At 37.1% G+C, this 27,564-nt stretch overlaps 1 protein-coding gene across 2 annotated transcripts; it reads left to right on the top strand.

The window, feature by feature from the left end:
- On the top strand, nt 1-25,857 carry ZMAT3 (zinc finger matrin-type 3). Of its 2 annotated transcripts, XM_060149241.1 has the most exons (7): nt 1-173; nt 349-438; nt 3,679-4,005; nt 19,456-19,575; nt 22,280-22,446; nt 22,563-22,663; nt 24,595-25,857. In XM_060149241.1, the coding sequence occupies exons 3-7, from the start codon at nt 3,736-3,738 to the stop codon at nt 24,804-24,806; spliced, it is 870 nt and encodes a 289-aa protein (XP_060005224.1). In that variant the 5' UTR covers nt 1-173; nt 349-438; nt 3,679-3,735; the 3' UTR covers nt 24,807-25,857. The 2 variants fall into 2 exon arrangements, with proteins under 2 accessions (XP_060005224.1, XP_060005225.1); XM_060149242.1 differs by lacking the exon at nt 349-438.
- The last annotated feature ends 1,707 nt before the right edge of the window (nt 25,858-27,564 follow it).

Here is a 27,564-nt window from a genome sequence, read left to right as displayed (position 1 = left end):
CTGACTTTTGACAGTCAGCCTTTAGCTGCGGAGGGGGCTCGGCGGGACCAGCGAGAAAGTTGCGGGGAGGGAGGCGGAGTTGAACCGGGCCGAGCGGGGTGCGTAGGACCGAGGGCGGCGGGCGTCCCGGGCAGACGCGGCGCCCAGACTCCCGGAGCGTTCTGGGGGTTCCGGTAAGTGCGGGCGATCGCGAGCCTCGGGGCATTTAGGACGAGCAAAGGAGCGACGGGACTAGGAGTTCCTTTCCGGTGCGGTCTTTCCACCTGCCCTCCACGTGACAGACTTGCGCTGCTTTCATTTATCTGTTTGTTTATAAGCATTTCACGTGTACTGTTTGGATCATTTTAGGCGTGCAGCTGCCTTGGCCCTCGCGCTTGCCCCCGCCCCGTGGGAGACTGGGGATTCCATGTTTCGTGATGGCATCCTTATGGGATTGAGGTGCGTGTGTATGTGTATGTATGTGTGTGCGCGCTCGTGTGTATGCATGCACATTTTAAGAATGTAAGGTATATGTGGGCGATGCTGAAGTATATGTAGCTTTGATTCAAATAATGTGAAAGGTTCCCTGGGATTAGGAACCGTCATAGCTGAGCCTAGAGAACATTCGCCAATCCACCAAGGCCTCTTCTCCCCCAGATTCTTCCGTTCTTTTGGGTCTTCCTTATGTGATATACCTTACCTCAACTGATTATTTTTCTGTTTTCCTCTCTCTCATTCCTTCTCGCTGCGTTCTGATGACCTTTGAATAACGCTCACCGTCTTTCCCTCGTTTCCAGAATTCCCAATTACAGACTTCCCTAGTTTGTTGAGGTGCCAGTAACCTGTTCCTTTATTGTGTTCCCTTTCCTAAGAAGATTTCTCCAAATGAGAAAGTGATTGTCTTTAATACAGTAAGTGAAGAGTAGGCCCCAGTCCGATCATGAAAACTATGCTATATGATCATTCGTTTTCTTTAAATAGGGTACACTGAAGCTTTGATTTTCTTTATTGCCCCTCAGCCCCTTCCAAACCGGGATATTAACCACCATAAATCCTTCCTTTATGCCACTTCAAGCATCAAATTGAATGGCTTTTATGATCCAAGGAATATTTTATTTACATCAGCTATCAAGTTAGTTTCTTTTAATCTAATGCAGTAGTTGAGCAGATCTGAGTCGCAAGTGCTTTGAGTCTCTTTATATTCCACCATTCCTGCTTTCACTGAAGGCTTCGTTTTAGTATTTCTTTTAGTTTTTTATTTTCCGCTATTTTTTTTTTTTTTGCAAGTATAGAAATACCTGATGTAATTGTCATGCACAGACGCTTTTGGGGGGAGTTGACATCGTTTCGATTGTTAAATATTACAAGAAAGAATTTTGGACTATCTAGCTATTCTTTAAACATTATAAAGGTAAGATGCAATAATGGGTAAGTCTGTACTTGGTGAGAATTTTTTCTTCAATTCAGGGGATTTTATCAGGCCTTTATTTTGATGGAAGCCTGTAGACAACACTGGGGGAGACACATGCTGGTATTTCCTCAAGTGGGAGTAAACTTTCATAAAACAAGTCCAGACATGTCTAGGCATTTGGTAGCATTTGATTTTCTGTTTATATTGCTGATTTCCTTTATCCAGATGTTTTGACACCCTCCTCCACCATTTCTCTTCTGAGCTGACAGCTTGTCGTTGGCAATTTGGTATCAGTATGTCTCTGTACAGGTGGTATGTGTAGTTTTTTAATATTATGAATTATTATAATTAGGTAGTTGAACTTAAAAAAAGTGGTCTTTGTCTCCTTAGTTTCCCTTTTCAAAATATCTGTATCTGCTTTCTGAATGTCTTTGACTTAATTGAGAGAAATAATATGGTTATAGAGACCCTGACTTTTTAAATGTTCTAAATCTGTATTGCTTTTTAAAAAAATATTCTCAGAGAAATGGACAGCATACTTCTGCTTGAGAATAAAATAATATTGTTGTATTTCTAAATATTATGTTTAATGAGAAGTATTGTTAAGTACTATGACTAATAATTTATGTACTTTGTCCTTTACTATATTATTTTCCCATTGCACTGATGTCCTTTGCTGCCCCAAGACCCTGAATTTAGTATAAAAGCTGTTACTTGGTTGCAATTTCCATGTGTATATACTTATTAAATGTGGTAAAAGAGACTTTTAACTTTTCAAAATGTTCTTGGTTAATTTTAGTAAATCTATTATTGTCATAAAATGTACACATTTCTATTGCAGATGGAAAATTTCAGCAGCTTAAAATAGCCATATTGACCAAGAAAAGAGGTTTTAATAGTATTGAGAGTGAAAAGAATAGAGGAGTTTGAAATAAGGATTTTAATTTGGGTTAATTAGAATTGTGGGAACTCAAAGTGCATACTGTGGTTCATTTTGAGATACTCAGGGTTAGAAGTTGCCATCTGGGTGGGAGACCAGAGAAATCATAGATAAAATTGAAGTGGGATTGGAACATACTGGGTCTTTTCTGGGGGAAACAGAATAGAGACTATCAGTTATTTAATAAGAAGGGGAAAGCAAGTAGTCGAAAGACTGAGGAACTAGCATTATATTGGGGCTTGTGGTAGTGTGATTCAGTATGCCATTGGACATTTACTTGATACACTATTTCATGTAGGTAATTTACCTCTAGAGGGAGAGAAAATACTCTGATTTTATAGTGGACTCATGAATACCATCTAAGGCTATATGAGGTGGGGTCTTAAACTCAAGCTTACGGGGAGCAGGCAAGTAATATGAATATAGGCAGCAGGCTGAGTGCAGACTGAGGTGGCCTAGAGAAGGCAAGCTTGGCTACCCCGGGACAGTGCCTGTCAGCACTAACTAGCTAATTGTTGCCCATGTAAGACCATGGGCCAAGTATTGCCAGATCACCCTTTTATCAAGAGGAGCCACAAATCTTTTGATTTTTAAATGTTGACTTTAATTCAATTTAAAAATGAAAGCAAAACAAAACACTGTATATTCCAAGCAGAGCACATCTGTGGCTGCATGTGGCGTATAGGTTGTCTGCTTGCAGCCTCTGCTCTGAGGAGTCATTGGCTCAATTATTTAAATATTACTAGTTGATCAGAAGGTACACTTTTATTTATTTTTGTCACATGGTAACTCAGATTTTTTCCTAGAGTTCCGTGATATTTTAGCTAGTTCTAGAAGTGCTGGCAGTAATCTGAGCAGTGACACTCTTTATTTCATTCTTTTTGATATCATTTGGATAGAAAGACTAGTTTGCATGGAAAGGAGATATTTGCTAAGGTTCTTTGCTGGTAGTGGTGTTTTTTTTTCTATGCATGATTATCGTCAGGAGTGTTTAAGTGTGCCTGAGGGAAGGGGTCTGGACTGGGTGACCTTTGATGTCCATTTCAGCCATGTGATTTTTAGATTTAATTAGCCACGGATGCAATACTGTTAATAATGTTCCTGGGCTAGAGGGACTGCATTTGGAGCTGTGCCAAGCAAAATCAAGCCAGATCTATAAAGCTGTTCTCAGTGGAAGAGCACTGTGTCAGTGTGGATTAACACACAGGGGCAGTCTGCTGGATGAGGTAAAAGGAAAGGAGTCCTAAAGATGGTTTGGAGAAGTAGAGGAAGGGGCAGATGGTGTGGTCAATTTACACGTCATATTGCAGAGGACACATTTTTAAGTATTTTTTTGCTGTTGATTCAGATTTGAAGACCCGACTTCTCGTCACCCACTGGATTATGCCCAAGTCTTTCCTACCCAATGATCCTCTTGCAACACGCTGGGCTTCCTCCGCCTAAGCGGCCCTCATCCTCTCCTCCTATGTCAGTGGCCGCCAGGTCTACAGGAACCTTGCCGCTTCCGCCGCAGAAGCCTTTTGGGCAGGAGGCTTCCTTGCCTCTGGCCGGGGAAGAAGAGTTACCTAAGGGAGGGGAGCAAGACACTGCCCTGGAGGAGCTATGTAAGCCCCTGTACTGCAAGCTCTGCAATGTCACCTTGAACTCAGCACAGCAAGCCCAGGCTCATTATCAGGTAAGGGAAGAAGAGAAAAATCAGGCATTTAGTGGGAGAACATTTCAGGGCTCTGCCCAATTCAGAGTTGTCTCTGAAATGACCAGTTGTGCCTGGAATAATAAGATGGCTAAGTATTAGTTTGTTTGGCTAAAAACACAATGTTCCTACTTTAAAAAAAAGCATCACTTTTCATAGGATGGCATCTCTCTCAACCTCCTACACTTAGCTGTGTGGCATTTGATAGCTTACCAGTTGTTAAATGTAAATCGTCTATGCGCGTTTGAACCTGTGATCCTAAGGAGAACAGCTGTTTGAAACATGGTGTACCAAACTCAATCCAGTGTCAAAATTGTTTAGAAGAATTAGTTTTATAAATATTCTCTTCTAGCTAATATATTTTGTATCAGTTCAGGGTATTCTCTGTCTATGAATCTTATGCTTTTCCTGGTGACCTCTGTCACTGCTAAGGAAAACACAGGTATCTTTCTGTAGTGAGAATAAAATGACATTGCAGTATTGAACCCTGTTCTTCATTTTTAATAATCATACTCTGACTACTTTTAGCCTTTAGTATGAGCTGTTACTTATTTCTAAGATGTAAAGCTTCCACCTCCATGTAGAATAACTAGTGGAAAGGACAATTTTAAAGGATGTTATTACCGAAGAACAAATGGAAAATTAAATTTTGGCTAGAAAGAGAGTACAGTATTTCTTTTTATTCTAGATTGTTTTCTGTATATAAAATTATATCCTTTTTTTGAGAAAAGAGCTCAAAGAAGCAATTGAGGCCAAATGCCATTGAATGAAAGTGTATCTTCTGGGTCATCATTGATTTGACTATTCTCTGCATGAATATCTAAAATAATAAGACAGTATGGTAGAAAGATGACTGTTACAAAGATGTTTCTTCTATTGTGCCTCTACAACTTTCTCCAACTTAAAGCTTTTATTTACTCTGTGTGCAGGTCTTTTTTGTTTTGTTTTGATCTTGAAGAGTGATAATTGTGTCACTTTGTGATTGTACATCAGAAACATTTTGGTGGTGAATTGTTTTCTCTGGGATTTAGGGGAAAACATGATATGTTACTTCTCTGGAGTTCCTGTTGTTTGGGTTTGTTTTGCCCTCTGGTGCAAAAAGTTGAGTTGATTATCACCCAGATCTTGACACATGTCATTATTGGTTCATAAAGGCCTCTTCTGGTTTTAGTTTACATTTTTTTCCTTTTCCCCAACCCCTACTCTCATTCTCTCTGTGTACCACTCTCCACGACGATGGTTTGATACAGGGTCTTCCTTTGCCTGTTTTGCCATTTGGTTGGAGTCTGTTAGGATGGATGATCTGTCTCAAATCCAAGACACAGTGCTAATTTTTGTCTTCATTTGTTCCTGTGGAATATTCGGTTTTATGGCCTACGACTCACTATGAAAAATCAAGCCTGGGTTCTAAAGTTTTGATTTTTAGCTGTGTAAAGCCCCTAGTAGACCATTAACTTGGGAGCAAGCCCACTTGTGTGTCATACAAACATATAATTACTCTTTACAGAAGAGTTGTTTACTTTTATGAGGGAAGACTCTCGGGCAATGTGTAATTTTAATATGTGTGCATGGATTGTGCATACACCTCCTGCCTTTTTTTCTCCTAATATCACTTTGTGACTTTATAGACAGTGATGGATGCTTTTGGTTATACATAGAGAGAATTCAGTTTGAACAGGGTCGTTGGATTCTAAAGCTTAAACTAAATAAGAAAGAGAATCAACATTTATTTAGATTTTTTCTTTTCTTCTACATTTGTGTGTGTGTGCACTCTGAACTTTTTAGCTGATGAGTAATATATACTTAATTTCAGCTCCCTCAGTGATACATTGAATATATAAATTAGAAAATATAAGAAAATGGAAGTAAATTTTAGATAAATTTCTCAATAATCAGAATTTTTAAGTGGAAAAGTTGGAGGAAAGGACAGCCTGTCATAGAAACAATTTAAGCAGCCAAAAACTAAGGAAGGTTAGAGTAGAGGAGAAGCAAGCAGGTATCAAGAGAGTGGAACCTAATGGAAAATGAAAAGTTTGGGTGTAATAAAAGCCTATTCCTAAGAGCTTAGAAACAAAGATTTGAATGAAACCAATGTCACTGGTAATTCTTAAAGAAGAAGAAGTTTTCTGCAGAGGAACAAAGCAAAGCAGTTCATGTATACAAGTACAGAGCAATTTCATTAGGGTAGCATAGACAAAAGCTAATTTAGACGTGAAATCTGGGTTTCAACGAGATAGAAATGTCAAGATGAGAGAGTGTGGATCAAAGAGTAAGTCAGAATAATAAACAATCAGAACATGAACACAGCCTAGAGGTGGATGAACCAACATAGAAGGAAAGCATAGAAATGTTAGCCTGAAAGATGCATCAGAGACTACACCAAGGGTACATGAATAGGCTGTGACTTTAAAAGGCTGTTAAAGACAGGAGAAAGACTAATGAGTAAGTCTTATTGCGAACCAGAAATAGGCAGAATGGCAATGATTGTAGACTAATAAAGCTAATGGCTGGTGAGATGGTGGGAGTAAAGTTTTATTTCAACTCTAAACGCCTGCTTTGTAATTTTTAATAGAGTGATAGCAAGACTACAAATTCATTATTTCAATTATGTGTGAGATAAAAGGGGTCAGTGGTAGCTTATTTATAAGCTAGAAACACATTCATGTGAGGTAATAAATCACAGTTGATTACACTACTCAAAATGTTTTAGTTAGTTGATGCCATTGTTGAAATCTCAAAGTTTCAAATTGCCCAGGGTATTGTAAACAACCTTTAGTCTGGTTTGAGTGGTGTTACACTAGAGTCTGACTGTATCATGTTCCAGTAATCCAGGACACACAATGGAAACTGCTCAATAAATACTTCCCTTTAAGCTCACTGCGATCTTTCCCTGCCATCCTTGTGTTCTTAAGTTGGGGCTGCCTTAGCAATGACCCATGCGTATCAGTGATCATCACAGATTTAGTTTTATTCCCAGGACTTTTTAACCCAGTCAGCTTGCTTCAAAATACCTTTAGCTGTTGTTTAATTTTTTAATGAGGGTGCATATTTTTGTGGTCTCAAAATTATGGTTTTAGTTATAATTTAAAGTAAAACCTTTGGAGGAAAAACATGTCTTCATTTTATTAAAATTCGTCTGCAGGCTTCAGGTTACTTAGGGTAAGCCTGTCATGGAGTAATGTAACACTGTTTCAGCAGCATAAATGCCTAGAGGAAGAACTACTTTAGGATGGAAGGTCATTAACAGAAATTTAAAAAGCAAAAAGCATGGATAAATTTTGCTAAAGCATCTACATTTTAAAATAAAGTCAACCATTTTTTTTTTGTAAATTCCTGTACTCTTTTGAAAAAGAACTAGTTACTCAAGGTAAATTTTAAAAATCTGTCATAAACATAGATTTCTATTTGTAATATTTAGTAGCCAAATAATAACCTATCATAGTAATCAGGTTAATTTGAAAGAGAAATAGGGACTTCCCTGGTGGCGCAGTAGTTAAGAATCTGCCTGCCAATGCAGGGGACACAGGTTCAAGCCCTGGTCCTGGAAGGTCCCACATTGCTGTGGAGCAACTAAGCCTGTGCGCCACAACTACTGAGCCTGTGCTCCAGAACCTGCAAGCCACAACTGCTGAGCCCGCGTGCCACAACTGCTGAAGCCCGCGTGCCTAGAGCCTGTGCTCTGCAACAAAGACAGGCCACTGCAATGAGAAGCCCGCGCACCTCAATGAAGAGTAGGCCCCACTCGCCACAACTAGAGAAAGCCCGCGCGCAGCAATGAAGACCCAATGCAGCCAAAATATAAAAAAAAAAAGAAAGAAAGAAAGAAAGAGAGATAGAACACAGGAGGAAAAAGTAGCTCTAGAATTGTAATACTGAAAATAGTGATCTTAATTCATAATACAGAGAATACATCTGATGTTACCCCCAAATTTAAAGTACTGATTTTGGCACATACATTTTCACATTGATCACCCAGCTTTGGATAGCATAATCTCTAATTTCAGCTAATTTTTATGTTTTCAAAAATTTCCTGTCTGATTGTTTTTCATATGAGCTTGCAGTGTACTGAGAATGGTCAAAATACACTTCATCAGTGGATGAAGAAACTCTTTGTGATCCTGTTAGCTGGATCTCACCGCCTTTCCGCCTCCCAAACTGAATCCATCCCTACCTCATTTCTTTGTATTTCAGAAGAATAGATATCCCTTCTTCTGTACAAGGCTGATTCCTCATCCTGTACTCTGGATTTCGTCACCTGTCGTCTCTTCTTTACCTTAGTCAAATTAAAAACATGCTCAGGTTTTTTCCCCATGTAAATAAAAATAGCAACAACAACCTTCCCTTTCTTTTTAATTCTTCTTGTTAGCAACCTTTCTTTTCTTCTCTCCTGTCCTTAGAGTTCTGCTGGGTATACTTGTCCTCTTCAGGTCTTCATTTCCCAGCCCACCATACTCTGGTTTCCATGCCAATATTCTCATGAAATGGTCTTTTCAAGGTCATCCGTGATTTTACAGGCCAGATCTAGCTTTCTCACTTGACCTCTTTGTAGCATTTGCACTGGTAACAGCTTTCTCCTTAAAACATTAAAAGATATTTTTCGCAAAATAATGCCTATAGAACAAAGTACTTATAATGAAAAGCAGTAATCACCTGTTCACCCTTCCTTATCCATCCCCTATCTTTTCTTTCTTCTCCATTCTTCTTTCTACCTCCCATCTTGGGTTGGCTGTAGTTTTATTTTGACACTATCAAGGTTTATCACATTTTTGTTTATTCTATAATCAAATTAAGTTTCCCATGCTTCATATTTGCAGGTTGATTCCAACCTTTGAAAATTGATATTCAGCTTTTGCATTATTAACAGTAGGGAAATATTCACTGTTTCTTTCTCTTTGTTTCCAATGTCATGATTCTATGCTACTTAAAAGAGGTGTTCAGATCGGTAGCCCTTTCTTTTAAGTCACCAGTTACTCAAAATCATGTCCATTTTAGTTTGCTTCATATGTGGATTATAACTTTGAAATAGCTTTTTGTTTTTCTTTGAGTTTCTCACACTTTTAAAAAATATACAGAGAAGAATCTTATGCCTTAAAAAAATCTACTAGTTTCTTAATCTTTCTGTTTATTGTTTACAGTCCGTTTCACTTATCTTCATGAAACCCACTGATTTCCTGTTCTAATTTGGACTAGATATTTTGCATTTGGATCATGACTTCATTGTGTAGATTTTTGTATTCCCTATAGTTTTTCATTGCTTTTCTTTTCTCCTTTCTTTTTCTTACATAATGTATTTTTATCATATCCTCATTTTCCCTTCCAACTCTTGATCACTCTGTCTATTGTGTGGGATCCTTCCCCCCGCCCCGTCTTCTGGATCCCTCTATCTTCTTGCTCCAGTCTCAACTGGTTGCCCTCTGGCTTTGCTGCACAGCTGTTAATTTTGAACTTCTCTTCATTACTCTATGGCTTAGGCTACTATTTCTAAATATACATGTTTTCTTTTTTTAATCTTGTTTTGTTGGAGTACATCTTCACCTTACTTGAAGGAAGAAAGGATAAATATAAATTTATATTACAACACATCTCTCTCTTTAAAGTGAGGGAGGGACTTCCCTGGAGGTCCACTGGTTAAGACTTCACCTTCCAATGCAGGGGGTGTGGGTTTGATCCCTGGTTGGGGAGCTAAGATCCCACATGCCTTGTGGCCAAAAAACCAAAATATAAAACAGAAACAGTACTGTAACAAGTTCAATAAAGACTTTAAAAATGGTCCACATCAAAAAAAAATCTTCAAAAAAAAATAAAATAAAAATGTGATGGAGTGATGAATGGGAAATAAATTTTTCCAAGCCTTTGTGTTTCTAAAAATGTCTGTATTATATCTTCATATTTGACAGTTCAGTTCCAGGCTGAAAATTATTTTCCTAAGCATGTTAAAGGCTATACTGCATTTTTTTGTGTTTGTGTATGTGTGTGTTTTGTTTTGATTTGTTTTGTTTTTTGTCTTCCTAGTGTTGCTGAAGAGAAATCTTATTCAGATTCTTATTCTCTTGTGGGTGACCCACTTTAATTTGGACTTTTTTTTCTGGAAGTTTTTAGGCTTTCCTTTTTATCCTTGGTATCTGAAATTTCACAATGATGGATGTGTCTAGGTCTGGGTCTTTATTCATTTGTCACTGTCAGCACTAGTGAATCCTTTCAGTTTGCATACTCCTGTTTCTCTTGAACTCTGGGGAATTTTCTTTGGTACTATTTCCTTGATAATATTCTTCTCTATATTTTCTGTCTCTTTTTTTTTTTCCCGGTAATTCTGTTAGCTCTATCTTGGATTAGCTGGATTGATTCTTCATACTTCTTATCTCTTCTCTCTTATTTCTTTAATTTCTGAGAGATATTCTTAAATTCTAATGCTATGTTGAATTTTTTTTTATTTTGACAATCATATCTTTAATTTTTAAGGATCTTTTGATTTCTTATTATTTTCTTTTCTAGCATCTGTTTTATAGGATATTAGTTAACAACATGAAATCATGGACTTTGGGGTTAGGCTAGTGTTCACGTTGTAGTCTTACTACTTACTAGATGTATGATATTGGAAATATTTCCTCATTTCTCTATGCCTCATGAAGATGATGATGATAATGATGATACTTATAATACCTGCAAGTTAGTATGTTTAAGGCATTTAGAACAGTTCCTGGTACCTGAGTTAGTCTTTAATTGTGTTTAGTTGTCCTAAGGTGCAGTGGAGCATGTTGGTATGGGCTCTGGAACAAGCGTGTTCCCAGCTCTGGCATTTACTTGTGGCTTTGGGCAAGTTTTATTTTATTTTATTAACTTTTTAATTTGAGTAACTTTTAACTTACAAAACACTTCTAAAAAATTTCTGAATGCACCTCATCAGATTCTCCAAATTTAATATTTTATGTAACTGCAGTGTAATTAGCAAAATCAGGAAATCAACACTGATAACAACAATATTATCTAATCCACAGACTGTTTACATTTCACCAATTGTCTACTAATGTACTTTTTCTGATTCCAGGATCCAATCCAGGATAAAATTTTGCGTGTAGTTGTTATGTATTCTTTAATCTGGATGGGTTAAGTTTTCCTGTGCTTTTTACCATCTTGCAATTTTTGAAGAGTTGTTTTGTAGAATGTCCCAATTTGGGTTTGTTTGTTGTTTTCTCATGCTTAAATTCAGGTTATGTGGTTTTTTGGACAGGAATACCATAGAACCAAGGTTGTGTCCTTCCCAGTTCCTCATTTTGGGAAGGACATGATGTGAATATTTTGCATCACTGGTGCTGTTAACTTTGATCACTGGTTAATGTGGTTCTCCTTTGTAAAGTTATTATTTTTCTTCTCATGTTTAATAAGTATCATATGAGGGGATACTTTGACTACGTGAATATTTCTCATTATATTTTTACTCAGTGATTTTAGCATCTATTGATGATTCTTCCCTGCAACGACTGTTACTGTGGTGTTTGCCAAATGGTGATTTTTCTGTTTTAATCATTCTTTCTACATTTATAGTTAGAATTTTACTTTAAAGAAGAACTTTTTTCTTCTTAATTAGTTAATTAATTAGTTAATTAATTAATGAATATCACTATGGATTATGCATTCTTATTTTATTCCAGGAATATAAACACTTAACTGTAATTTATTTTGATGTTTTAACTGTCTCACATTTGACCAGTGTGTGTCCCTTCAGGCTGCTGCTTATGTTCTTTTGATATGTCTCCATAATTTTTTGCATAGTTCCTTACTTTCTGACAATACAAAATATTCCAGTATTTTGTTGTACCTTCCCCATGCCAACCATTTCTTCAAGGAGCCAGGTTTCTTTTATTGGAGAATGGTATTTAGAAACCAAAATCTAAGTGTTAGGTGTGCCCTTTGGTACTGGAGTGTCATTGCTTCTAGATCTTCTCATGACAGAGCTAGATATATATATGTATGTATACATACATTTGTATTTATCTATACGTACGCATATTGAAAACTGAGTTCAGGCTGATGCTTAAAATTTCAATACAACATGACAGTGTTCATTCCAGCTTTCCACCTTATCTTAATGTTTAACTCCTTTCTTTGATAGTGAGAAACCTGGACTTTCATTATTCACAACACAGACACACACTCATTCACTCACAGTACACATAAAGTAGTTCAGGGATTGATAATCTATGTCCTTGTGAAAAACAAGCCTACTAATGAGAAGAAAATATTTGTGCATTGTTCTTTTTGTCTTTAGCATTACAGTGTGTAGTTAAAATACTGTTTTACAAAGTTACTTAGTTTACAAAGGTGCTACCTGCTTTGTCCTTTATAAAGTTACTGTTTTTCTTTTTGTGCTTAATAAGTGTCATGGGGAAGATACTTTGAGACTATGTGAATATGTGAATAGTTTTTTTCTTCCCTCTGCCTTTAGTGCGGTCATGGTATTTATTCTTTCATATAGTTAGGCTTATTTCTGTTTGTATGTATTTCATTTCGGGTCTTCCCCAATTCTTGTTGGCTTTGATTCTTTTTCTAAGTCTGTAAAATGTTAACATAGTTCTAAAAGTCAGAATCATACATAAAGGTATATTTAGAAAAGTGTCACACCATACCATCCTTTGTAGTCCATTTTCATTTTCTTATTGTTTATACTATTTAAAATGATTTTACCAGCCTGTTTGGTTATTTAATGTTTTAATGTCTGGTTTGTCAGTTTTTAACGGTATCCCGACAGCTGCCTATTGCAGAATCAATAGCTTATTCTACTTTCCTCTTTCCTTTTTCTTCCCATTTTTTGTTGCATTATTTCCATTGTATCATAATGTATGATATTTGAACATTGATCTTTCACCCTCATCTTCACCTTTTATTTAGTCTTTGATACAATTAGACATATGAAAATACTTACCATCAGCCTTTTTGCTGAAGTTTTCCCAGTCATTTCTTTGTTGAATGAAGCTCTAATAGGTTTCTGAAGAGTGACTTTTAAGTATTGAATTCCTAAGGTCTTATATATTTAAAATTGTTTTTCTATAGTCTTGACACTGATATAGGAAGAGTTGGCTGGACATAAAATCCTTGTTTCACACTTTATTTTTTAAAAAATGCTGCTCCATTATTGCCTTGTTTTGCATATTGTGGATGCCATTCTGATTCTTTTGCCTTTGTAAGTTATTTGATCTTTTTGCCTGGAGAGCTTGAGGACTTTTTTCTTTTTCTTTGAAGTCTCATACCTTTTAAAAGATCTACCCCAGATTTGACTGTTCTGGGTCAATTTTCCCAGATACCTGGTATGCCTTTTCAGTATGTAGATTCAGATCTTCATTTACTTTTGGACAATTTTAGACAATTTTGGACAATTATAGTTTCAAATATTAGTTTTTCTTTTTTTTTTTTTGGCCATGCTGAGTGGCATGTGGGATCTTAGTTCCCCACCCAGGGACTGAACCTGCACCCCCGGCACTGGAAGTGTGGAGTCTTAACCACTGGACCGCCAGGGAAGTCCCTCAAATATTAGTTCTGTTTGATTGTTTTGCTTTTCTTCTTCAGGGACTCCAGTTTTACATAAGTTATTCCTTCTTTACTTGTCTTCATTTCCATTGCTTCCGCTCTGACCCATTAAAATTTTTTCTTTGTATCATTTTTATTTTCTTGACTGCTTTTCTGTCTTTCTTCAATGTCTCTTATTACATTTTCGTTTGAGTCTATTCTTTGACACTTGTATTTACTCCTCATTTTTGGCATAATTATCTTTTTCTTTCCTGGGTTTAATTTTCCTTCTTTTCATTTCTCATTACGTTTTGCCCATTTTTCTTTGTACATTTTGAATTCCTGATTCAAGGTGATTTTTTATATCCTCAAAGTTTTGTTTGAATACTATATTTAATTCAGTTTGGAGGTTGTTTTCTTCTGTTTTTTTTTTTTTTTTTTTTTTTTGTGTGTGTGTTACGCGGGCCTCTTACTGTTGTGGCCTCTCCCGTTGTGGAGCACAGGCTCCGGATGCATAGGCTCAGCAGCCATGGCTCACGGGCCCAGCTGCTTCGCGGCATGTGGGATCTTCCCAGACCGGGGCACAAACCCATGTCCCCTGCATCGGCAGGCGGACTCTCACCACTGCGCCACCAGGGAAGCCCTGTTTTTTTTTTTTTTTTGAGGGGTGGTTCATTTGCTGAGATGTATTGCTTTTTTTGGTAGTAACTTTTTATAGAATTGATTTGTTTTTGTCTATTCATTATGTGGATTTTGGGTAGTTTATGAGATTCTTAATTCAATGGCAACCTCTTCTATCACTGTATCAAAGTCCAGTTCTTTAATAATTTGTGAGGTTTTTTTTTTTTTTTACGATGGTCAGGAGAGTGTTTGCATGTCCTCTAATTTTTGCTTTGTTCTGTTTTGTCCTGAAGGACGCTAACTTTTCCTGTTTTGCTTCTTTTCCCTTTCACCTGCCAGTTGCCAAAGGGTGCCTCTCCCTTCCTTTTTGCCTTTTTTCTCCTCTAGAAGCCACTTTGAAGATACCCACTTCAGATCATGTGTACATTTAAGTCCCTCTCCAGCAGTCAGTGACTGGATCATGTTTTAGTATTTATAAAATTAAGGGATTTACTTTTTCTGGTAGTGGTTATAAAGCAATTTTAGGCCTGCTGCTAGCTTCCTCTTTTCTCTGTCCTTCAGTTTTTGCTGGACTGCTCTTACTTACTGTGAAGGCTTGTGGCAGGAGCATGAGTGATTACTCACTGGGATTTGATGTTTTTTCTTTTTCACTTATTTCAGTTATTTTGGAGTCTGGACATTCTGTGGCTTCTAGTTGTATGGAGGACATGGTTTTTGTGCAGTTTTATTTGTTTTTCTTATTGTTCTATATTGTTCATAGAGGATATATGTAGAAATGCAAATCTGGGCAGCCTCTACCTAGCTATCTGAAAGCTCTTGGGCAAATTTTTAACTCTCTGAACTTAGTTTCCTCATATGTAAAATAGGGATAATAATTATACCTACTTGATAGGGATTTTGTGAAGGTTAAATGAGATAATATTTATGAAATGTTTATAATACTGCCTGTAACATAAGTGCTCAAAATTGTTAATTGCCATTATTATCATTATGGATGGATGCAATATCTGCTCGAATACTACTGTGGATACTGCTTTGGAAATAAAATGCTTGACACTATCTGAAGTTGATCCCTCCTGTAGTCCTGTGTACCTCATCTTCTTCTGCCTTTTTATGGACTATGCTTCTATAGCTATGCTTTAGCTCCTGCATCATCTGTTCTTTTGTTTTTATTGACTTCCTCCTGTTGTCATGCAAAGAAGCCTAAGCCGTCTTAAAAAAAATCTTCTGTTGACCCATTTCCCCTTCTAACTCTGTACCCTATTTCTCTGCTCCCTGTCATGGTAGGACTCTTCTATATAGCTGCCTATATGGGTTGTCTCCATTTTCACATCTCCCATTCGCTCTCTAAGCCACTTCATATGACCTTTTATCCCCTGCTCCTCTACTGAAGTGGTTCTTACCAAAGTTATTCTTGACCTGTGTCTTTTCAAATCCAAGTATTACTTCTCTGTCCTGACCTGGTGAACCACTCCTTTTTTTGTTATTGGTGTTTTAAAATCATTTTCAAGTCCCTCAGACATAAAAAGTATTTAAAATAATATAATGAACATGTGTATTTGCCATCTAGCTTCAAGAGTGAAAATTATCAATTCAGTTGAAGCTGTGTCCTTTCCCAACAGTAGATGCTCCTATGCTCCCAGATGTAGCCACTATACTAAGTTGGTATTTATTGTTCATGCCCCCCACTTTTTTGTACTTTTGCTACATATGTATCCTCCTATAAAAAAATGTAGTGGTTTTCATATTTTAACCCCCAGATTACATATCTTACATATCTTCTTTTCCAACATGTTCTTTTTATTCAGCATTTTGTTATGAGAATCATTTATGTTGACACGCATGGCCTAAGATGTGTACTTTCACTACAGTATAGTGTTACATTGTATGAACAGTTTATCCATTATCCTGTAGTTGGACACTTAAGTTGTTTCCACTTTTCAGTGGTTACAAACCGTCCTTCTGGGAACATTTATTATAGATACCTCCTTATATGTGTGTTTCTGTTTTGTAATACCTGGAAGTACAAGTTCCTGGGTTAATAATGTATATACCTAGATTCTTCTTTTGAAACACCTTGTTCTAGACTTCCACAATGCCACACTTCTCTGGTTTTCATTTTACTTCAAAACCAGGCATTCTCAATCTCATTTTTCTGGATCCTCATTCTCTACTGCACTATATTGTATCATCCTAGGGCTTTGTCTTTGGCTCTCTTCTCTGTCTTCACACGTCCCATGATATTTATCAAATGTGATCCAGTCATGTAACTGCTTTGCTTAAAGTCATTCAGAGGCCCCCCTACTGCCTCTAAAGTCTGAGTTCTGTATCATGGACAAAACCATGAATAATTAGCTCCCTGTGTATATCAATTCCTACCTCTTTTCCAAAGGATCCTGAAGACCATCTCTCCAGCAGACTGGGCCTTTGCTCACGCTATTTCCTCTTTCCCAATTTTCTTTCCCCTCACTCCTTATCTGCCTAGTAAACTTGCTCATTTTAAAAGATAACTCACACGTCCCCTTTTCAGGGAAGCTTTCCCTGACACACTCAGGCAGAAGTAAGCCATTCCTTCTTTGTGTTCTCCTAAGCAGTTTGTTCCTTATCTCCACTATAATAGTGATTCATTTATCCAACAAATATTTATTGATTGCCTGCTATATGTTAGAAACTGTTCTAGAAATTGGAGCTATACAAGACAGACAAGGCCCTTATTTTCAAGGAGTCTACATTCCAGAGGGTAGGAAAGAGAAAAATATAAGCAAACATTATTTCAGATAGTGATAAGTAGCACTATGATAAAGTGAGAGCAGACAGTGTGGCGGTGTGACAGAGAGTGTGTGTGGGGAGTGGGTTTGGGCGATGGGGGTGACACCTCAGGTTGAGTGAGATGCTGTTTGAATTGAGACCTGAAAGATAAGAAGGAGCCAGCCATGTAGAGATTGGAAAGAAGAACATTCTAGGCAGAAGGAATAGCGAGTACACAGGCCCTAGAGTCCATGTGTTTGGCATGTTTAAGGAACAGCATGATGGGCCGTGAGGCAGGAACGTGATGAGGAGGAAGGGGTGCTGTGTGAAATCAAGTCCGAGAATAGACAGGACCAGATCAAATAGGACTTACAGGTAAGAGTTGTGGATTTTAGTTTATGTGTACTGGGAGGCCATCGGAATATTTTAAGTGAGAGGTGACAAGATGTGACTTATGTCTAGAATTGTCAGTATGGCTTCTATGAGGAGAATGCTAGGGGGACGAGAGTGTAGAGCAGAGACCATTAGGAGGTGCTGCCTACTACAAGTGCAAAAAGTTGGTAGCTTAGATTACTGTGGCATTTGAGTGTCCATGGAAAGAAATGGAATGACTTAGGAAATATATTCTGGAGGTAGGCTGACAAGACTTGCTGATGGACTGCATGTGTTGGCTTTAAGGAGGGATGGACTCAAGAAAAGGACCCCTCGGCTTTTCTTGAGTAACTGGGTGGAGAGTAGTGCCATTTACTGACATGTGGATGAATAGTGGTGGTGGCACTGATGAGAAGGTTCTGTGGTGGGGAGGGAACCCAAATTTATGTTTTAGATGTTTTAAGTTGGATATGCCTCTTAAGAATGCAATGTGTGGATCGCACGAAGGCAGTTGGGTATATGGCTCTGAAGGTTAGGGATTGTCTTAGTCTGTTGGGGCTGCTATAAAATTACATAGGCTGGGTGGCTTAAACGACAAACATTTATTTCTCACAGTTCTAAAGGCTGGAAGTCTGAGATCAGAGAGCTAGCATGCGTGGGTTCTGGCGAAGTCCTCTTCCAGATTGCAGACAGGCTTATATCCTTATATGTAAGGATATAAGGAGATCTCCTTATATCCTTACATGGTGGAAAGAGGGCCGGGGAGCTCTCTGGCCTCTTCTTTAAAGGGCACTAATTAGGCTCTACCCTCATGACCTAATTACCTCCCAAAGGTCCCACCTCCAGATACCATCCCATTGGGATTAGATTTCAAAATAGGAATTTTGGAGGGACACAAGCAATTAACTCATAACAGGGATGGATATAGGTAATTTTGGGAGTCACCAACTTATTGATTATATTTTAAAGCTGGGAAACTGGGTAAAATAACCTAGAGTTTGTGTATAGATGGAGATAAAAGAGGGCTGAGGGTAGTGCATTGGACGCTGCAGCATTTAGAGAATGAGAGGTAGGGAGGTAAGAGGTAGTCATAGAAGACAATAGAAGGAGGGAGTATGAATAGTATGGTGCTTCTTAGAGTTAGAGCATAATGACGGCACAGACGTGACTGTTGTATTTGACTCCTGGAGATCACTGTGACCATGGTAAAAGCACCTTTACAGCATTCCAGTGGCCAAAAGTGGAACTTAGCTCATTCCTTTAACTGCTTATGTATCTGTCTCCTCCTCTAGACCATATGCTAGTCCTATTTATTTCTAGGGCTAAGCATGTAGTAAATGGTGAATAAATATTTGTCTACAGGTTTGGATTTTACAGTGCAGTTTAAAGAGTAATATACGGTTTTACCCTCATTTAGAATGCTTTCAGACCACTGACCCTTCCCACCCGTTTGTATCAGCTCCGCCATAAACTTGTGAATAATAAATTAAACGAAACATGATGAGAGAGGAAAGCCATTTTAATAGAGGTTCACAGTGTATCCTGAAGCCATCATGCTGTACTGAAAAAGGGCCTTGCTTTGGATTCAGAAGGCCTGCCTCAAGGCAGGCCCCATTGCTAGGCCTCCTGAAGGTGTTGGGGGCAAGTTCCCCACACTCTCTGGATTGCAGTTTCTCAGCTGTCATATGTGGATAACATTAACAAATTCCTCTTACAGGATTTTTGTGAGTGGCAAATGAGCTAATGCATATGAGAGTTCTTTGTAAGTAAAAAGATGCTCTGTAAGTGCTATTTTTGTAAAAGTAATTGGATTATCCATTTCATTACTGACTTACAAAGTAGATTAGATCAGAGTGTCATAAAATTCATATTTAGGCAGTGGCATATGAATGGCAACAAGCTGGGAGAAGACACAGATCTGGAAAATGTGGTACTTTTCCAGAAATATATAGGAAATTAATGTCTTTTGGCTTTGTTCTCTTATCGTTCCCAGATAAACTTAAGCATTCTGTTAGAATCAAAGAGTAGTAGACTCTTCTACTTTAAGAGGTAATAATCAAATCTAGCTAGTGGTCTGTTTATCCCACTGTTGCATATCTCTGAAAGAATAAAATTTATTTATTAATAAATACATTAACTCAATTTGACAAATTTTCCTCACAGTGATTTCTCATTTCATGTTACTTCTAGGGTAAAAATCATGGTAAGAAACTCCGAAATTACTATGCAGCAAACAGCTGTCCTCCTCCTGCCAGAATGAGCAATGCAGTGGAACCTGTGGCTACTCCAGCTGTTCCAGTCCCTCCGCAGGTGAGACTCGTGTGTCAAGGTGGGCACTGTCCTATGCACAGATGGTCATGGGTAAAATTTGTTGTCTATGTGCCCATCAAGGTACAGTTGAGCAAATATTCCTAAAAGGTCCTACTTAGTGCTTTTAACTCCTTGAACTCCGTGGTACTGGATTTAATGCATGCAAAAATCCATGAATCCCAAGATTTCTCATTGGCTTTGGTTACGGTGCATGAAATGATGAAAAATTATTTCATGAGTCTTTCTCTATGCAGTTCTCAAAATTCTGGGTTAAATGGCCCTGAATGTCTAGGCGAAGCCCTGAATGGGAGATTTTTAAACATTTATATCTCTATCGCAGTTAATCCCATTGACTTTATATTTTGCCTTCCAGCAAGATCAGTTTCTTGAGGCTGCCCTTTTCTTACCTCCATGAAGAGAGCCTGTATAAACTCTTTCTGGACTTTGGTATCGTGACACACACTTGAGAGCCAAGTTCCTTTCACTCTTTGGGAGATAGATCAGGTGCTTTGAGGCAAGATATTCCCATACTTTAGTAGCCTCTGAAGTATGGATGCTACTCTGTCTTTGAAGTATTATTTTTCTATAGGTCATAAATAATAATAAATAATAATCACTTTAATTGAGTACTTACTATGCCAGGTACTCTGCTAAGCACTTTTCATGCATTACTTCATTCAGAGCTGGGCCTAGGGTGAGATGAGGGATGCACTTGACTTAGGCACAGAATTTAAGAGGGAGCCAAAATACTCAGTAATCAAGATAAATAATGTGATATTTAAAAAATTCAAAATTAACATGAAAAAGTCAATGGTGAACAAAATGTCAAAAACTTAAAGACAGGATAAGTGTTATTAATTTTCCTTTTGCCTTAGGCAGCAATGTGGCTTGGCATGGCACTGTTGCTGATCCTGTCTTTATTTAAAATTTTGATTTTTGTTTTGTTCCTCATTGATTTTTTTGCAATAAGTTTGATTGATAAAAATATTCCATTAAGTATTTTTCTTTTATTCTATTTATTTATTTTTGTCTGCGTTGGGTCTTCGTTGCCGCACGCGGGCTTTCTCTAGTTGCAGCGAGCGGGGTCTACTCTTTGTTGCGGTGTGCAGGCTTCTCATTGCGGTGGCCTCTCATTGCAGAGCACGGCTCTAGGCACGCGGGCTTCAGTAGCTGTGGCTCATGGGCTCAGTAGTTGAGGCTCGTGGGCTCTAGAGCGCAGGCTCAGTAGTTGTGGTGCTCAGGCTTAGCTGCTCCACGGCATGTGTGATCTTCGCGGACTAGGGCTCGAACCCATGTCCCCTGCAGTGGCAGGCGGATTCTTAACTGCTGTGCCACAAGGGAAACCCCCCATTAAGTATTTTTAATCCTGATTGCTGAGTTTTTTGATGCTCCCTTAAATTGTGTGCCCATGGCAAGTGCCTCTCTTGCCTCATTCTTGGCCTGGGTCCTGACTTCTTTTAATGCTTGCAACGAGTCAGAGGTATTGACCTTATTTCTCAAAGTATGATCCATGAGCCAGCAGCATTGGTTTCACCCGGAAGTTTATTAAAAGCCCAGGTAAACTAAGTAACTTGTCTGTCGTGTTACAAATTTTATAAAGTGGTGGAGCAAATGATTTCTCTTGACCTTAGACCTCTACTCCTAAACACCATGGTATAATTTTACTTTTCTGAGTGTCAGTTTTTCAGTACTTACAGTGTGGATAGCAATATCAGCTATTCATGTCCTCATGAGTTTGTGGGGAAAATGAGATATGTTAAAAAGAAAATCAGAGGACAGGAAAATACCCAGAGAGATCTTCAGGCTGAGTAGTTGTCACAGTGCTAATACCTGAAGGCTGCTCTAAAAATGGACAGCTGATTCCTGTTAGGGACTGTTTTCAACTGGCTCCACCCTCCTGGGCAAACAGCCTTCTTTCATAGCATAGCCCTTTGTGATTTTTGAAAACAGTTATCCTGTCCCCAGAAAAATCTTCCCTTCCAGGTGAAACAGTGCTATTTCCTTCAGCTGGTCCTGATATGATATGCTTTCCAGATTCTTTATTGTATATTTTATTCTTCTTTAGCCAAAATCTAATGTGTCATGTTTTGTTAACCCAGCAATACTTACTGAGTTCATACTGTTTTCCAGGCACTGTGTTAGGTTTCCCTTAACTCATTGTTTCCCAACCTGAATACAATTGTCTGGATCTGCTGGTTATTTCCCCCCTAATTATATTATATCTGTAGCTAATTTATAGACTCTGAGGACAGGGGCTCATTTTTTAAATACATGTATGTATATCACTTTTGCATTAGGTAGCAAGCCCTATAAACAGTAGGCATTCAGTAAATACTTGTTGATGGATTCTGGGAGGACTTTGTTCTTTCTGGTAATGTGATTTTAAGCCTTACCTGTACTGCCCTAAATCTTCCATATTGGGTTTTTAAACTTCTTTTCTAAAATTTCTTCAATGGAGATAGCAATGAGGCACTCATCAGTTTGGTACACAGGTGATTGTAATGCAAAACCACGATTGTCTCCCAGCCATTTTTTCTTTTTTTCTTTCTGGAATGAATTATTTCCTGTCCTTATAAAGCTGAGTGTTCGTGGTCATGCCATAACGTTCGGTTATTTTTCAACTCTTAGAAGGAAGGAACTTTGAGGAGAAGAAGAGAATAAAGTGCACATTTTTAAACCTTGTTTCTCGTGTCTTTGCTGTCAGATGAGCTCCTTTAAGCCAGGAGGCAGAGTGATTCTGGCCACAGAGAATGATTACTGTAAGCTCTGTGATGCCTCCTTCAGTTCTCCGGCTGTGGCCCAGGCTCACTATCAAGGGAAGAATCATGCCAAGAGGCTGCGGCTGGCGGAAGCTCAGAGTAACTCATTCTCGTAGGTATTGCTGTTTTCTCTTAGGCCAGCGTGTTATGTGAGACTGTCTCTAGAGAGAAAAGAGTTGAAAGGGATCCTTGTTTAGAAGTCTCACTCTTAAAATTTCTCTTCTCCAGAGAATCCTCAGAGGTTGGTCAACGGCGGACCCGGAAAGAAGGGAATGAATATAAGATGATGCCTAATAGGAGAAATATGTATGCAGTACAGAATAATTCAGGTATTCTGTGGATTTCCACATACCTTCACTACATTCTGCAAATGGTCTCCTCTATTTTTATTTCCTTTAATGGTAATAGATAGCCCTGAGAATTTGGGGTTAGCTGTTGTTTTGTGGAATTGGTCTAGTGGTTTTTCAAGCTGGTGTTTATTTCAGGTCTTATTTATTTATTTCCTATTTAGAGTATTATTTATTTTGATTTTAAACCAAGTCTATGTTTTAAGGTCTCTTATAGTACCTTTATGTTTCTTCTGGTATTTGTCAGCTGAGACATTTAAATGCGTTATAAAAATGGGCTGTTTGGTTTAAAGTTGCACCATATTAAATCCCCATTTATTGGGGAAAATAAAAATTATAGCAGTGGTGTTCAACCAGGATAGTGACTCAGATTATCTGGGGAGTTTTTATAAAATACACATGGCTGAACCATGACTTAGAGATTTTCAATCAGTAAATTTAGAGTGGTACTCAGACATATGTGTGTTTTGAAAATGCTTCCTCAGTGATTCTGATATATACCTTCAGTTCAGAATTACTAGTTTTTAGGAATATTTCCTGCATTTTCTGATTACCTTCAGTAGGGAGAGTAGGACTGAGCAGTCCCTCATCCTTTCCCTACCCCAGCCTCCAATGCATACATATATGAGCAGAGGTCACTCATGTGAACAGTAAAACAAACAACAACAACAAAAAGCTAATTGGAAAGGCAAGAGAAGCATAGAAAGAAGGGACATATAGAAAGCACAATATAATAAGATTAATGAAAATCTACACATATATCAGTAATTGCAATAAATGTAAACTTACTAAAGTCCCAGTTAAAAGACAAAGATTTTAAGATTAGGTAAAAAATATTCAGCTGAAATGAAGGAAGCTGAGGTAGGTCTCTTAATATTAGATTAAAAAAACTTTAGGATAGAAGGTGGTTTAGACTTATGTTCTCTGATCAGAGTACAATTAAATGAGATGTCAATAATAAAAATATAAAAAAGCAAACAAAATTTTTATGTGTTTGGAAGTTTTTAAACATTTCTAAATAACTCATGGGCCAAAGAAAAAATCATACTGGTGATGGAGAATTCTTAGACCCAGATAGTAATAAAAATACATCAATATTTGTAGCATGCAGTTAAAGTAACATTTTGAGAAAAGCCTTAAATGTTTATTATTATAGTAGAAAGGAAAAGCAGAAAATAATTGAGCTAATGGTCCAACTTAAGAAGTCAGTTACGTAAAGAAAAAAATTATCAATAATTCCACCATTTTTGTATACATCATTCCAATTCTTTGTGTATGTTACTTCTGTAAAATGGAAATGTAATCATATTTTGTGATATTTTTATTTTACTTAATAGCATATTATTATCAAATATTGTTACTAAAGAGTTTTCTATAACCTTGTTTTTAGTGATTGTATAGTTTTTCATTGCATTCATTACCATGATTTTTCGAGTTATATTTTTGGATCTTTCCTTTCCCCTCACCCTCCCAAAAAAGCTTTTATAAACTCTGATGAAATAAATGTCCTTGCTCATAAATCTCTATGCAAAAATTCTCAACATTTTCTTAGTATAATTCTTAGAATTTTTGGATTAAAGAATTAGCATAATTATACAGATTTTTATATAATGCTTGGAAATGAAAGTATTTTTAAAATTATATTTACTTTTTAGAGACATTGCCATTTAGAGTTTGGGTCTGGCTCTACAGTAACATTTCTGACGATAGTTGGAGGAATCATTTTAGCTTTTTAGGTTGAACCTGTATAAAATTGTAATTTAAAACACCCATTAACTTTACATTCTTTTAAAGCTAGGAATCTGTGAATTTTATACTTTGAGCTTAGAATTACAAATTACGGTGATAATTGGTCAGACCACCATTCACTTAGTATGCTGAAGTGAGTACATTACTTTTGCCTCTTGCTTTAGCAGGTCCTTACTTCAATCCCCGCTCTCGGCAGAGAATTCCACGTGATCTGGCCATGTGCGTTACTCCAAGTGGCCAGTTTTACTGCTCCATGTGTAATGTTGGGGCCGGCGAAGAAATGGAATTCCGGCAGCATTTAGAGAGCAAGCAACATAAAAGCAAGGTGTCTGAACAGCGGTACAGGAATGAGATGGAGAATCTGGGATATGTATAGTGATTGTCATATTCAGATAGAGCAGCTTGTCCTGCCTGTTGTTTGCCTTCTGTCAACATGTTCTGCTTTGTGGTTCTTTTGATATGAGTACATTCCTCTACTTAATGTTAATACACCTAACCTGCAGTGGTACCACAAGGTGTCAAAACTGGGGAAGGAAGAGAACATGCTTAAGTCATGATGCTTTTTCAGGTCAGTTGTGTTGAGCTGCTTAAAGCCTGTGACCTACCTACCCCATGAGAAATAACTTTTTATCTTGACCAAGTTCTGGTCAACTAGTAGCCTGACCACTTAGAGCTTTAGCTATTTAAAAACTTCATCTTTTTCTGCAATTTTAGTGTTACGTACTGCTAAATAAATAATTTTATTGAGTTCTTGCTTCAGATCATAGTAAAAACAGGTAAGCAAAGATTTTAGTTTCCCAAGGCTTCTTTGGAATCACCATCTCAACTCAATGCATTGTCAGTAGGATATACTATGTAAAACTGCATTAGAGTCCTTCCCAGGACAGTTTTTCTCTTTATCATGTCCTCCAATGATTGAAATGCAGGTTTTCTTGGATTCAGACAGTTCTAATGTGCTTGTGTACTTCCAAACAGTGAAACTTCATTTCCAGTTGTGAATTTCACAAATTTAAATTCACCTTCTTCCCACCTCTTTTCTTCCCCCAGTTGAATTAGCTTATCCAATAAGCTCATTTTCATGCCCCAGCTATGTTGTGGGTTTTCCAAGCCTCACATTTGAATATCCAATGAGTTGAGAATAGATGTGACTTAAAAAAAGATATACGTTTTTTTCAGTTAGTTTTAGGAAATGAAATGTGTTTGATATTTCAATTTAGAGTTACTTGATGATAATAACATGTACTTTTATGATGGTTTCAACTGTAAGTTCAGATCCCTTGATGTTTGTTTTGGTAGATTTTTTAGGTAAACAGATCCTTATGTTTTACTTACATTCTTCTTTGTCTTGCTAGTTTGTTGACTGTCCTGAAAAATACCACACCTTTACTATTTCTGAGGTAGAGAAGAATTGTTTTAAAAAGTTAATCAAATTTTAGTATCATCATTTCCAATAGAAAAATACCTGAACTTTGGTATTATTCTTTATAATCTAGCTTCCTTGAAGATAATAAAAATATATTATAGATTACTTTCATATCTGATAATTTCAACAGCATTATTATTTTTGTTCTTTGTTTTTAAAATGAGAAGCTATCTAGATTAAATAATGGAGGATTCTACGAACTTTCATTAACCATATTTTACATATTTACTATATTTACATGGATAAGACTGGTGCTCATCCATACTTCTTTTGAAAGGCCATGTTCACCAGGTAGTTTATATTGAGCAGTATCTGTGTACTATGGTAAATTCACTTTTGATTGCTTATATTATTAATTAAAAATAAAACTCCTATTTTTCCTTGAAAATTCTGTAGGCAAGGAGATGAGAAGAAGGAAAATTATAATCATCATTCCTCTCCTTTAGTACTTCTGAACAATTTTTAAATACTAGACCCATATTTAAAATTAAGTTTTGTGATTAGTCTCTGGTACACCACCAAGTTGCCCTTCTGTTGAAGTGGTGGTTTTTTTAAAAGTAAAATTGCTTAGTAATTTTATTTTCTCCCAGAAACAAAAGAATGAAATAATGTTCTGTTGAGGTTCTATGTAGACCTGTGACTCTTAGTATAATAACCCTTTTTGTAGTAATCTATAAAGTATAATTGATTATTTTAGGGCAATTTAGAGCTTATCTTATTGGTCAGTAGGTTACTCATTTTGCTGCTAAGTATAATTTTTTGGTAGATTTTAATATGACAGTTCTGGCCACACGGTTCTGTGATTATTTAAAGATCTCATTTTTTCCCCTCTCTGTATGTGTGACTATATATATGTATACACATGTATAGGTATGTGTGTGTGTATATATATGTATTTATATATATACACACACATATATGTATAAAACTATGTACATATAGCTTTATGTGATACCATAGAGAAGATTTCATTGAATCCTTAAATAACAGTAAAAGATTGTGGATAAAAATTTACATTTTATAAAAGTGGCATTCATCCACTTTCGGTTTTTCCTTTGCAAATAAAATTAAAGGAAGGATTCCCTCTACTCTCCCCACGTAACAATTTCATTATATATATATAACAGCAGTGGACTTAAGGCCTTAATGTTTTTCCTGGCCTTGCATATTCAGGTTTCTCATCTCTCAGTGCCCTTAATGGATGTTATGAATCCATAAACTCATTTTCTTTTAAAGAAAAAAGTTAGATTTGTAGTGTTAATTCTTACTTGTTATATTTCTTTGCACTAAAAAAGAGTGATGTGTTTGTTTTATATGACACTTTAGATACCATATTGCCTACAATAGCTGGGTTTGCTCCTTAATTTCCAAACTCTAGGAAGTTGATAAATAACTTCTATGATCATTTATAAAGGTTACATACACGTCCAAAAAAAATCACTCATCTCTGTGACAGTGGGTTATGTTTTGAGCTTGTTACCTTGCAATATTCTCCTGTGTTCCATAGGTGAAACAAAGTGTGACAAAGGTGTCAGAAAGGAAATGCCTAAATAAATACATCCCTTCATGGTACAATTTCTCATACTCATGCATTCCTTACAGACAGTGGGTTTTTTTCCCCTGTCAAAGAAGGCTGTTGTTACTACTGCAGTCAGTGATATGTGATCTCATTTGGTTTCATTTAGTGAAATCGAGTCCTGCTCTTTATTGT

This window comes from Lagenorhynchus albirostris, chromosome 5 (assembly GCF_949774975.1).
Source record: "Lagenorhynchus albirostris chromosome 5, mLagAlb1.1, whole genome shotgun sequence".
NCBI lineage: Eukaryota > Metazoa > Chordata > Mammalia > Artiodactyla > Delphinidae > Lagenorhynchus > Lagenorhynchus albirostris.
The sequence above is the reverse complement of the archived record's forward strand: the minus strand, read 5'-3'. Positions and strand labels throughout refer to the sequence as shown.